This window comes from Nannospalax galili, unplaced genomic scaffold (genome assembly GCF_000622305.1).
Source record: "Nannospalax galili isolate Female #2095 unplaced genomic scaffold, S.galili_v1.0 scaffold95, whole genome shotgun sequence".
In the NCBI taxonomy this organism is placed as follows: domain Eukaryota; kingdom Metazoa; phylum Chordata; class Mammalia; order Rodentia; family Spalacidae; genus Nannospalax; species Nannospalax galili.
Genome location: NW_008342393.1, coordinates 2,574,678 through 2,586,796, shown reverse-complemented (window position 1 = coordinate 2,586,796; position 12,119 = coordinate 2,574,678). Strand labels below are relative to the sequence as shown.

Below are 12,119 nucleotides of genomic sequence, written 5' to 3'. Positions count from 1 at the left end.
TGAGCTTCACCTTTGTCTCCTGCTGCCCCAGGACACCCTGTAACCAAAGCCACAGGCCACCGGCCAGGAGAGCAGGCAGGAAGTAGGAAGAGGGACTTGGAGGTGCAGAGAGGAGCCGGGGGAGACTGAGAAGCGAGGTGAGAGCGAGGGGGCAAGGGCAGAGGCGAGCCACGCACCAGCCCAGCGGAGGGGCGTCGCCCTAGGGGATGGGGGGGGCGGGGCGGGGCGGGGCAGCGGGCGGCGCTGTCAGTGCTTAGAGGCAGCGGAATGCAGCGGCCCGAGGCCTGGCCACGTCCGCACCCGGGGGAGGGGACCGCGGCAGCCCAGATAGGGGGCCCGGCGCCGCCCACCCGAGCCGGGGAGCCCTCGGGGCTGCGGGTACGGAGCTGGGGACGCGGGGTTCCGGGCGGCGGGGTGGGGGTTCAGCCAACTCCCAAGTGGCGCCTGCGGCGGGAACTTGGTGCCACCGCTGCCCAGCCCGAGCGAGGGAGTCCCGGCCCGGGGAGGGGAAGAAAAGTTCGTCCCCTGGTGGACGAGCGAGGAGTCCTGTCCCGAGTGGAGGGTCGGGAGACTGAAGTTCCGGGGGAACTCGACACAGTGATGGAGACGTCCTGGGTGGCGGGGAGCCGATGAGAGTCTTCAGGAGGGGGAGGAGTGGCGGTCGGATGGTGCTCCCTCGCTCATGGGTGATGGCGGTGCTTCTGGAGCTTGGGGTCAGCTGGACGGAGGAAGCTCGGAGCCTTGTCCTCCCCGGCCCAGGTTCTGTGATACACTCCGACTCGGGCTCTGGAGCAGTCAGTGCATAACAGAACTTGGCCCGGTAGGACTTTCTGCACCCAGCTGGCGCCCCCTCGGACCTGCAGTGGAACATCTGCCTGCGAGTGGAGTGTGCGCCATTATTGGTCCATGTGGCACAGAGTTGGACTGGAACCGTGGACCTAGGGATGACTGGCTCTACGGAGCCGGCTACACGGTGTCTACTTTGAGTCAGTGGCCAACCAAAGTTTTCATTCCCGGTGTCAGATTCAGGAACCTTCTCTCTACACCATCAAGGCTGTCTTCATCCTAGATAATGATGGGCAACGGCTGCTGGCCAAGGTAACCCCTCATTCCAAGAACCCTGAAGACAGTGTCACAGATCCGAGAATAGAGGTCCCTTCCGAACCCTGCTGACTCCTATCTCAGGAGAGACTGCGTTCTGGGCCTCAGAGTAGGCCAGTTTAGATACTGCAGAAGTCACTCTGTCCACCCTGGGCCTTGTCAAGCTGGCCCTGTGGGGAAGCTAGGGGCGGGTCTTCTTTCAACTCATGCTTCCTGGCATGTCTTCTCCAGATTGTTCTTCCACTGGTCAATTGGACCCTGGCATTGCCTGGGAAGGTTCCACCAAAGGATCAGTGGAGAGTTGAGCCTGGGACCCAGATGTCCCAGTCCCTAAACTCTAAACAAGCCACCTTCATTTTTGTATTATATCTTGGTAAACACAAAGGACTTAGCATAAGGATTTAGAACCAGGTAGGATTGGGGAGCCATATAATCCAACTCTTTAACTGCACAGATGCTGAAAATGAAGTGTAGAGAAGCTAAGTAAGTTGTCTGAGGTCATAATGTTAATGTCATAACTGAGACAGAAACTCAGGATTTTGATGTAAACTCCCATTCAGTTATCTGGTGGTCATCTAACTGAACATGGCTTGGCTAAGTTGAACTAAAACTAAAACCCAAATGAAGTTTCAGGGACAGTGGATAAGGAAGGGTTTTTGCCACCAAGCCTGACAACCTGAGTATGTCCCTAGAATCCACACGGTGAAAGGAGAGAACTGACTCCCTCAGGTTGTCCTTTGACCTTCACACACAAAATAAATAATAAACTTTTTTTTTTTTTTTAAAGACATTAGGGCTAGAGAGATGGCTCAACAGTTAAGAGCACTGGCTGCTCTTGCAGAAGACCCAGGTTCATTTCACAGCACCCACATGGTGGCTAACTCTGTAACTCCAGTTCCAGGGGACCTAATGCCCTCTTCTGGCCTCCATGGGCATTGCATACATATAGTGCACTTACATAAAAATTTATTTTTACACATAAAATAAAAATAAATTTAAAAGCTGGGCATGGTGGCACACACCTGTAGTCCCAGCACTTGGGAGGTAGAGGCAGGCGGATCTCTGTGAGTTCCAGACTAGCCTGGTCTACATAGTGAGTTCCAGGACAGCTGGGGCTATGGGGAGAGTCTGTCTCAAAAAGACAAAAAAAAAAAAAAAAAAATTTAAAAATAGAACTTTAGAAAAAACCCTAAATTTCTGCCAGTGACACAATTAAGTATAGCAGAGATATAACATCTTTTTATTTTGTCCTTTTTTTTTTTTTTGTAGATCAGACTGACCTCAAACTCATAGTGCTCTTCCTGCCTCTGCCTCCTGAGTGCTAAGATTACAGGCATGCACTAATAACACCAGGCCCTATTTTTTGTTTGTTTGCATTTTTTGAAACAGTGGCTCTCACCTAGAACTTACTATATAAACCCAGGCTAGCCTGGAGATCACAGTGATCCTCCTTCCTCAGCCTCCAAATTGCTGAGGCTGTATGTGTGAGCCACCATGCTCTGTTCTTAAATGTCTAGTAGCCTGGAACTCCTGATCCTCCTGCCTCTACTTCCCCAGTGCTGGAATTGCAGGCATGTGCCATCATATATTGCTGTAACATCTAAATTAGTTATGAAAGATGTTGTAAAATTTTCATTTGTATTTCTTGGTCTTCATAGCATTCAAATGAGCTAATTCACCATGGTACCAGCCAGCAGAGAGATTACAAACTTGACTGCAGATTGAATACTGAATGGCAAAATCCACATGTAGAAAATTGAGCTAATCACACCTTGCCTCAGCAGGCAGGCAGGGGTAGATCAGCACTGCCAAAGCCCCAGGGCCTTCTCCTAGAAGGTCCTACATTACACATTAAGAAACAAGGCAGGGCATGGAGGTGCACACCTTTAATCCTAGCACTCAGGAGGTAGAGGCAGTGGGGTCTCTGTGAGAACTAGGCTAGCCTAGTTAAAAGTGGGAGTTCCAGAGCAGCTAGAACTACAGGGAGATGGAGATGGAGATGGAGATGGAGATGGAGATGGAGAGGAGGGGGAAGGGGGAGGAAGAGGAGGAGGAGGAGGAGGAGGAGGAGGGTTTAGTGGTAAAAAAAACTTGCCTCAAGTACACAAGGTCCTGATTCAATCCCTAGCATTTCAAGAAAGGAAAGACGAAAAGAGGGAAGGAAGGAACTAAGAAGCTGAGTTGGAGAAGAAAAGAAGGAACTCAGGGTACAGCTCAGTGGTAGAGCACTTTTCTAGCCCATGTGAGGTCCTGGGTTCCAGTCCTAGCACTGCTGGGACGGAGGGAAGGAGGGAGGGAGAACCAGCAGGGAACAGCACAGGCAGCCCCTATATTTCTTTCCTTTGATTTTCTATGCTTAGAATTTGTTTATGGGGACTGGGGGCAGACTGGGGGCCTGGAGGGAGGTAAAGATGGGATAAGGCACAGCAACGGGCTCCAGCTTGACCAGCCCCCACTATTCTCTGCTATCCCTTCAAGGGAGGAGCTAGGCTGTATGGAATGACTATCACTCTTCTCTTTCTCACAGTATTATGATGACACATTCCCCTCCATGAAGGAGCAGATGATCTTTGAGAAAAATGTCTTCAACAAGACCAGCCGCACAGAGAGTAAGCGTTTTCCTCTTTCTAAGACTCTCAGACGAACACCAGCATCAGGCATCTTCTCCATCTGGACACATCTGTCCTAGTTGGCCTTTCATACCCACAGGCCATTGCCTTCTCTTCTGAGGCTCTTTGTCTTCTGCTCCCCAGCTGTTCTCCACTCCCTTCATTCAGGAACCTTTACTATCCATGACTCTCACCCCCACCTCAACACAGTCAGCCTTCTTGGTTGAGGACACCAACTGTGCTGTGGTTCCCCTACCTAGATCTATCAGAGCATTGCACATGGGGGAGGGAAGGCGGGAGGTCAGCCTTGGACTGGGTTTGTCAACACCTCAACAGGAGGCCTTCCCTAGAAATAGAGCATGAAATGAGACCAAGGAACACAGATCAGCCTCCTGATAGTGCTGGTCTGACCAGGGAACGGAAGTAGGAAACAGAGGGAGAGGCACACAGCAAGGCCTGGGGAGAAGAGACTAGGCTGGCCCCAGGCTAAGGGGGTTGATCTGAGAGCCCACTGCTTCTAGGTGAGATCGCATTTTTCGGAGGCATGACCATCATCTACAAGAGCAGCATTGACCTCTTCCTGTACGTGGTGGGCTCTTCCTCTGAGAATGAGGTGAATATAGGAGGTTGGGTGGCAAGGAGGGACTGCCCTGTGGGATGGCTTGAAGTCTGGAATGGAGGCAGTTTCTAGAGGCACACCCTTGGTATCTTTCTAGGCTCTGGGGGTTGAGGGACAGCCATAATGGGTCTCTCTGTGATCATAAACAAAAAGATGATGCTTAGTTTCCTGGGAACCAGAAATAAAATATCATGCCTTCAAGCTGGGTATGGTGGCACATGCCTTTAGTCCCAGCACTCGGGAGGCAGAGGCAGGAGGATCACTGTGAGTTCAAGGCCGGCCTGGTCTATATAGTGAGTTCAGGTCAGCTGGGACTACAGGGAGACCCTGTCTCAAAAAAAGCCAAAAAAAAAAAATATGCCTTCTGCAGGTTCTTTCTTAACATACTTACAGGAGATACTGTCTCCTAGACTTAAAAAAGCCCTCCAGACAAGCCCTGTCTGACAAGGGAGAGCTTCCTACCTGGCCCACACAGGGAGCTCGAGTGAGGCCTCCTTTGGGCCTCTCTGCTTCAGATTTCTTTTCCTCCTTCCACACCTATCCTCCCTAGCTGATGCTCATGTCTGTTCTCACCTGCCTGTTTGACTCTCTGAGCCACATCTTAAGGTAAGACTCTCTGTACCCCACGGCCCCAGATCTTTCCCTTTCCTCTTGAAATCCCTGAAAGCCTAAAATTAGAAGCAAAGTGGCTTCCTCCAAAGCCTCTGACCTCCATGGTACCCTGGGCAGAGCCATGCACAGGGTATGATCAGGAATCACATCTCAAGACACTCAAGAGGGAAGGAAGGAAGAAGCAGGAGGGAACGCCACAGGTAGCCCCAATATTTCTTTCCTTTGATTTTCTTTGCTTGGAATTTGTTTATGGGGACTGGGGGCAGACAGGCCTGGAGAGAGGTAAAGAGGAGATAGGACACAGCAACAGGCTCCAGTTGCCTGAGATCTCAGTATGCATATCATAACAGACATCGAAAGACAGGGAAGACAGGGAGAGAGGACAGAGGGGGTCTTGTTATGTAGCCCACACTGGCCTCCAACTCATAATCCTCTTTCCTTAGTCTCCTGAGTGCTCAAATTACAGGGGTGCACCACCATGCCCTATTATATCCAGGGTTTTTAACTTGAAGCTCAGTGTTAGTTTTCCCTTTACCCCCAATCAGTTACTGATACCTACCCTGGGAACATGGCCTAGGCAAACCAACCTAGGAAGACCCTAGACCTGCCTTGTACCCAGGAGTCCTTGGTACCAACTCTGTTCCTACTGCCCTTTACACTCTCCTACCCAGGCCTTGTTGGAGAGGGAGGGTCTGCCTTACCTAGACAGGACATAGTTCCTGGTGGCCACAGAGAGACTCAGTTGCTTGTTTGCCTTCAGGAAGAACGTGGAGAAGCGCTGGTTGCTGGAGAACATGGACGGAGCTTTCTTGGTGTTGGACGAGATTGTAGATGGCGGGTGAGGAGGGTATTGAGAGCAGGGGAGATGTTGGGATACTCGGAGTGACAGGTGCCTTTGTGGGTTCAGTGCTGGGAACACCCTGGTGGCCTCTCTTGCCAACTCTCCTTCCCTTCTCTCACATATTTTAGTAGTCCCCTTACCCTCGCTCTCTTCCCTTATTCCCATCCACTCATGAGGATGGATTATGAACTAAATGCTGGTCAAAGTCCAGCCAAACAAAAGATTAGCCTGATTGATGTCCACCCACAGCAGACAGCTGAATAGGTAATGTTTGGGGAAATCCAGCTTGATCTCAGGGCTGATGAGGACTGTGGACACCTGTCCCTTTCTTTTTTAAAAAATATTTTATTATTTTTGGCTGGACGTGGTTGCAAATGCCTTTAATTCCAGCACTAGGGAGGCAGTATGTGTAGGAGTGTATTGCCTGCATGTGCGTAGGCACACCTGTGTTGTGCAGTGCCCCAGGAGGTCATAAGAGAGCATCAGATTCCCCTGGAACTGGAGTTATAGACAGTTGTTAGTTGCCGTGTGGATGCTGGGAATCGAAGCCTCTGCAAGAGCGGCCTGTGCTCAATTGCTGAGCCACCTCTCCAGCCCCCACCTGTTCCTTTCTGAAAGGAGTTTGGCCAGAGTCCTCCCTCCAACATCAGCTATATGCATGACCTTGACTCTCTTTGAGCTTTCCTTGCTCTGTCATTAAAATGGGGAAGATAAAGGAAACATCCACATAGGATCACAAGGGTCAAATAAGATATGTATAAAGCCCGTGGTTCTTATTGGCAAATATTGTTGTCTTTCTCTTTGGTAAATGTTACCTCTCATTAGTATGCTATTAGATTTCTAGAAAGGTAGGAGCCCTTTATGAGAAAAGTTGGTTAGTAGAATTGCTTGAAGGCAGGGACAATAATCAGGGAGGGAAAAAGTTCTGACTCTGGAACAAATGATAGTAGAAATTTCTTGAGATCTTTCCCTCCCTCATCCTCTTCCATCAGTCACCCAAGTATCAGGATTACAGATACCGCTTGGCTATTTTTGAAATATCTGTCTGCCTCTATAAATACCCCCATTTTATGGAGGAGGAAACCAACGCTCAGAAACTCTGGTAATTTACCTGAGGGCACATAGCAAGGCAGTTGGCAGAGTCAAGATCTAGAACCATGTGCATGAGAAGTCCCAAAGGCTGTGTTATTTCCACAGCCCTGCACCAACCAACCTGGAGCAGGGGGCTCTGGGAAATGGAGTACTGCCAGTACCTCTCCTCTCCCTCTCTCCTATTGACTGCCTGCTTGAACTGATGGCTGGGTTCTATACATGGGCCCAGAAAGGATGTGAACTTTACAGAGCTCTGAGTGAGTCCCTGCTCTTGGCACCTGATCATCTGATCCTAATCTTAGATCAGTTCAGGGTTTTGTTTTTTTTTTTAATTTTTTATTTATTCTCATCATGTGGAGGTCAGAGGACAACTTATGAAAATCATTACTCTCCTTCCATCATAGGGGTCCTAGGGATTGAAGTCAGGTCATCAGGCTTGGCAGCAAGCACTTTTACCCACTGGGCCATCTTATTTAAACTTTTTTGTACTTACTATATTTTTATTTTATGAGTATGAATGTTTTGCCTGCATATATATAAGTGCATCCGTGTCATGCAATGCCCACAGAGGGCACTGGATTCCCTGGAACTGGAGTTAAGGACAGTTGTTAGTCACCATGTGGGTGCTGGGAACTGAACCCAGGTTCTCTGTAATAGCAGCCATCCCTCCAGTGGACCACAGCATGAAGTACAGAAGAAGCAGAGCTGAGGGGAGGAACAGGTGTGACTACAGCACCATCTATGGGAAGGTTTCCTGAAGGGGTGATACTGCAGGATAGGATATACTCACAAAAGGGAAGTGGCTTGTGGCTTGGCTGGAAAAAGGCAGGAGAGAGAATCACATCATTCACACACACCCCCAATTTTCTCTTATCTTATAGTGTGATTCTGGAGTGTGACCCCCAGCAAGTGATCCAGAAAGTGAATTTTAGGGTAAGATTTCCTGAAACCCACTCCATCTTTGCAAAGCTGCCTTTCCTGTCCTCCCTTCCCTTGTCCTCCTTGGGCACCAGGTTGCCAAGGCTCCACTGATGGGAGCCCAGCCATGGAGACCTTCCACTTGCTAAGAGCAGTTATTGGTGACAGCTTGGGGGATGCCCATTGATAAAACAGACCTTCCTGTTCTCTCTCCTTAAGAAAACAGCTCCTCCTTGTCTTCCTGGTGGGGAGTATAGATGGGGAATAGTGTATCCTTAAAATTACTCCAGGTGGCAGCCTTGGGGGACTCTGGCTGTGGACAGAATCTTCTGCCCTGGCTTGGCTTTTTCATGTCTGGAGTCTGGATGACACATCTCCTCAACTTTATTCCCTTTTACCTTCTCTCCCTTCATGCAAATAGAAGGGTCCCAGTTTGTATGGGTATGTAGCTCAGTGGTAGAGCACTTACCTAGCATGTGGGAGTCCCTGGGTTCCATTCCCAACAATGAAAGGAAAGGGGCGGGGCAGGGGCTTCCAAATGACAGGCTGCCGGATTTATGCTCTGATGATAAAAGTGCAGTGCTGGATCATGCTCACTGCTGTACTCCTCACCCCCAAAGCCTCTGACCCAACACCCACTCTCTGTCTTGATCCCACTCTTTGATTCTGCTTCCCTGCAGACAGATGACAGCGGCCTAACAGAGCAGAGTGTTACCCAGGTAAGTCCCCTGTATCTGCCTTGGCCAGAAATAGCCCGAAGAATAGGGTAAGCCCAGTGTCCCAGGGGAGACCAAGAAGTCAGAGGTATGGGACAGAAAGGATAAGTTGTAGGCACTCAGAGAGAGTCACTAAAGGCTGCAAAGCTCTCCAGAGTGGAGGAACTGGGTGCTGATGGATGGATGGATAGATGGATGGATGGACAGATTTTCACCCGTTCCCCTCATCTCTTACCCTAAACTGCCTACCTGATGATGAGTGGATTCCTTGCCTCCCAAAGTAATATGGAAGCTCAGCCCCCTCATGCCCACACAAGGATACCACATAGGAGTTTGCCTCCAACATGCACCCTCAACCACTGAAAGTCTATGTTGGGATTGTTAAGGGTCTTATCACCCAAGGATAGGATCTAAGTTTCTGCATTCATCACTTCCGTGCTGAGTGGCTTGACTGTGTGGCTTGGCTCTGGAAAAGCGCACCTCACCACACTCCTGCATGATCTTTCTGGGGATCAGATAGTATATGGCAGAATATGGCAGGGATCCTGACTACTGTGGGCAGATCGGTTCCCCAGCCTCAGACTTTCTGCTAGTCAAGCCAATTGCTTTGAACTCAGCACAGTCCACCTGCAGGTCTCTACTCAGATTAACTCTGCTTCCATGGAGCTTCATGCTTTGGTACTGGCTAGTCCTAATGTGGTGGCCCTGCGAAGTGGGGGAGCCCCAGGTGTGGTGCCCATGTCCTGTATTACCCTCGCCACTCCACCTGCCCTCTGGATCCTCATGTCTCCTAATGATCTTCTGGAATGAATGTGGCTGAATGGTGAATTACAGGGTGGAAAGAGGTTGGAGGAATCAGGCATGGTGGCTCATGCCTATAAACTCAGCACTTGAGAGTCTGAGGCAGGAGAACCTTGAGTTCAAGGACAGCCTGAGCTACATAGTGAGTTCCAGCACAGCCAGAGCTATGAAACCTTACCTTAAAAGAAATAACAACAATAACAAAATCTGGGCATGGGGGCACACATCTGTAACTCCAGCACTTGGGAAGTGGAGGCAGCAGGATCAAGGGTTTAAGGTAATTCTTGGCTACATATCAAGTTTGAGAGCAGAGTGAGCTACATGAGACCCTGTCTTAAACAACAACACAACAACAACGACAACAAAAATAGGGCTGTTGAGGTGGCTCAGAGGTAAAGACACTCGCCCCAAGCCTAACAACCCAACTTTGATCTCTGGAACACATGGTGGAAGGAGAGAATTGACTCCTACAAATTGTCCTCTGACCTCAACATGTGTATGGTGGCATGCAAATGCCCACACATGTACACATACACTAAATAAGTACATGTAAAATAATGATAATTACATGAGCCAGTGCATGGAAAGGGCCTAGCAGGTAAAGAAACAATTATTACTGGTTTTCCAAAGGGACAAATAACAAAGACAGAATTTTTAGTGTTTTTGTTTTGTTTTGCTTGGAGCAGGGTCTTGCTATGTAGTCAAGATTGGCCTTGAACTCATCCTCCTGCCTCATAGTCCCAAGAGCTGAAATAATAGTTGCCATCCCTTGTTATTAATGGCAGTCTTGAATGAAAAGAAAGCTGAAGGTAGTAAAGATGATAGGAAATGAGGAGAAAGTTAGGTTCCATAGAGAGATGGGAGAACTTCACTGTCTCCAGGAAGGAGGGAGACTGAAGAAGAAAGGGACATGCAGTGTGAGATGGATTGTTTTTGGAAGGGAGTGAGACTTCATGCCTGAAGGGACAATCTGAAATCACCTGGGGTTCCAGATGTGTTGGCATCATGCAGGCACAGTGGTATGGATATGTGTGTACACTGGACTGAGGCAGTGTTCTCTACAGTAGGAGCACACACATCTGACAGCAGGTGTCCCAAGGCAACTCTTGCCACATCAGCAAATGCAGAGGGGTGCTGACAACACACTCCAGTCAAGGCAAGAGCTAGGAGGAGTTTATTAAGGTGCCAGGTATCTGAGCACAGGCAAGGGTACAGCCTGGGCTCAAACTCTGTCTGGACCTGGCACTGTGAGGAGGAACTTCTGTGGCATGCCCATGGCATGGCATGGGGGAGGCAGGGGCCATTGCCACACCCACATACCAGCAGGCTTAGGCCTGAGGTTGGAGTTGGCTGCAGTCAGCTGGGCCTGCCCTTTCCTTCCAAGATCTCTCCCCATTTAAACTAGGTAGAAGCAAGCTTCTGCCATCTAGTGACCAGGGATTGATGGGCACCCTCAGACCCTGTAGACCTCAGCTAGTAAAGGCATTTGACATACTCCCCATTCTTCCTCTCTGCCTCTTACCTCAGGTTCTTCAATCAGCCAAGGAACAAATTAAGTGGTCTTTACTGAAATAAAGAGCATGGGATCAAGGCTTCCTGTCCCCAGAGGACCATCTCTCCAATCCTGACAAAAGCCCAAAGACCTCAAGGGACAGGAGACCCTTCTGCCTTCCCAGGCCCCCTCCCCAACCCCGGGAGAATCGATCCTTGAGATCTTCTGCCAGGGATTCTAAGAAGCAAAAGCTTGCATCCCTGTTCAGTACTCTGGCCTGCCTTTTGAGGCAGTAGGAACTAGGAAAGCTGCCTTCCCTTAGATCAGACCTCTGGCATCCCAGCCCTGAGCCTTAATAAACCTGCTTCGCTTCCTGCCAAAGATCTCATCATTTCTTTCTTGGTTTTGGAAGAAAGAGGGAGTGTGTGTGTTTTCAGAGGGAGGCTCCTGCAGTGCATTTTCAGTACTTCCAGGTGGGTTATGCCTGGACTGGGGATAGGGGTGGGTCAAGGGAAAGGGAACTATTTCACACAGGGAGGGGGTGTGATACCCCAGGTCCCATATGTGGTTGGGCAGGCTGGGAATGATGGTGTAGCATGTTAAGAGTAATGGTGGCAATAATGGCACATACTCCAGGAAGAGGAGAGCAAAAGATGGTGCCACCCTTTAATCCCAGCACTTGGGAGCGGCAGATGGATCTCTGGGAGATCAAGGCCAGCCTGGTCTAAAACAGCGAGTTCTAGGCCAGCTGTGGCTACAGGGAGACCCTGTCTCAAACAACAGCAAAAATAGTACACCCTTCCCCCATTTTGTGTGTGTAACACACAGGGCGGCTCTGTTGGGGATTTTTTGAGTCACTTTTTCCATCCCTAGCCTCCAGAAAGGAAGGGAGTTCGGCTTCCTCTGACAAACTGAAGAACAATTTAGCTGTTTTTCTTGGCATGCGTGGGACCACGGAATTCCTATCTTGGCATGTACTCTGGGCGCTAGAGCCTTGTAAGCTTGCTGGCTCTGTCTGGATACTGGGGGCGAGGAGGCACTGGCCTGTGTCCACTATGCACGTGTCCAGAACATCGTTTCACCCAAGAGACTGTGAAGAATCGCAGGTCCAGAGAGGCGAGAGGAAGAAGGGAATTCTGGGGACAAACCAGAAGACGGTTAAACTTTCTGAACACTCCGACTTCCCTTCTCTTTCCTAGTCCGGGACTCTACACTTTCTCTGATGCGTACGCTTTCCGCGTCGCCAAGTCTGGAGCTCTTTTGAAGCATCCCTTCCAGCCTCGCAGGTGCAGTAGCCCGGTCTGCAGCCCCAGCCCCA

The 12,119-nt window shown here is 49.8% G+C and overlaps 1 protein-coding gene across 2 annotated transcripts; it reads left to right on the top strand.

Annotated features, from left to right (window-relative positions):
- Positions 1–237: 237 nt before the first annotated feature.
- On the top strand, positions 238–11,184 carry Copz2 (coatomer protein complex subunit zeta 2). Of its 2 annotated transcripts, XM_008838269.2 has the most exons (9): positions 238–378; positions 1,024–1,098; positions 3,629–3,710; positions 4,232–4,323; positions 4,880–4,935; positions 5,702–5,779; positions 7,756–7,807; positions 8,473–8,511; positions 10,837–11,184. In XM_008838269.2, the coding sequence occupies exons 1-9, from the start codon at positions 268–270 to the stop codon at positions 10,882–10,884; spliced, it is 633 nt and encodes a 210-aa protein (XP_008836491.1). In that variant the 5' UTR covers positions 238–267; the 3' UTR covers positions 10,885–11,184. The 2 variants fall into 2 exon arrangements, with proteins under 2 accessions (XP_008836491.1, XP_029421910.1); XM_029566050.1 differs by lacking the exon at positions 1,024–1,098 and having other exon boundaries at positions 10,837–10,956.
- The last annotated feature ends 935 nt before the right edge of the window (positions 11,185–12,119 follow it).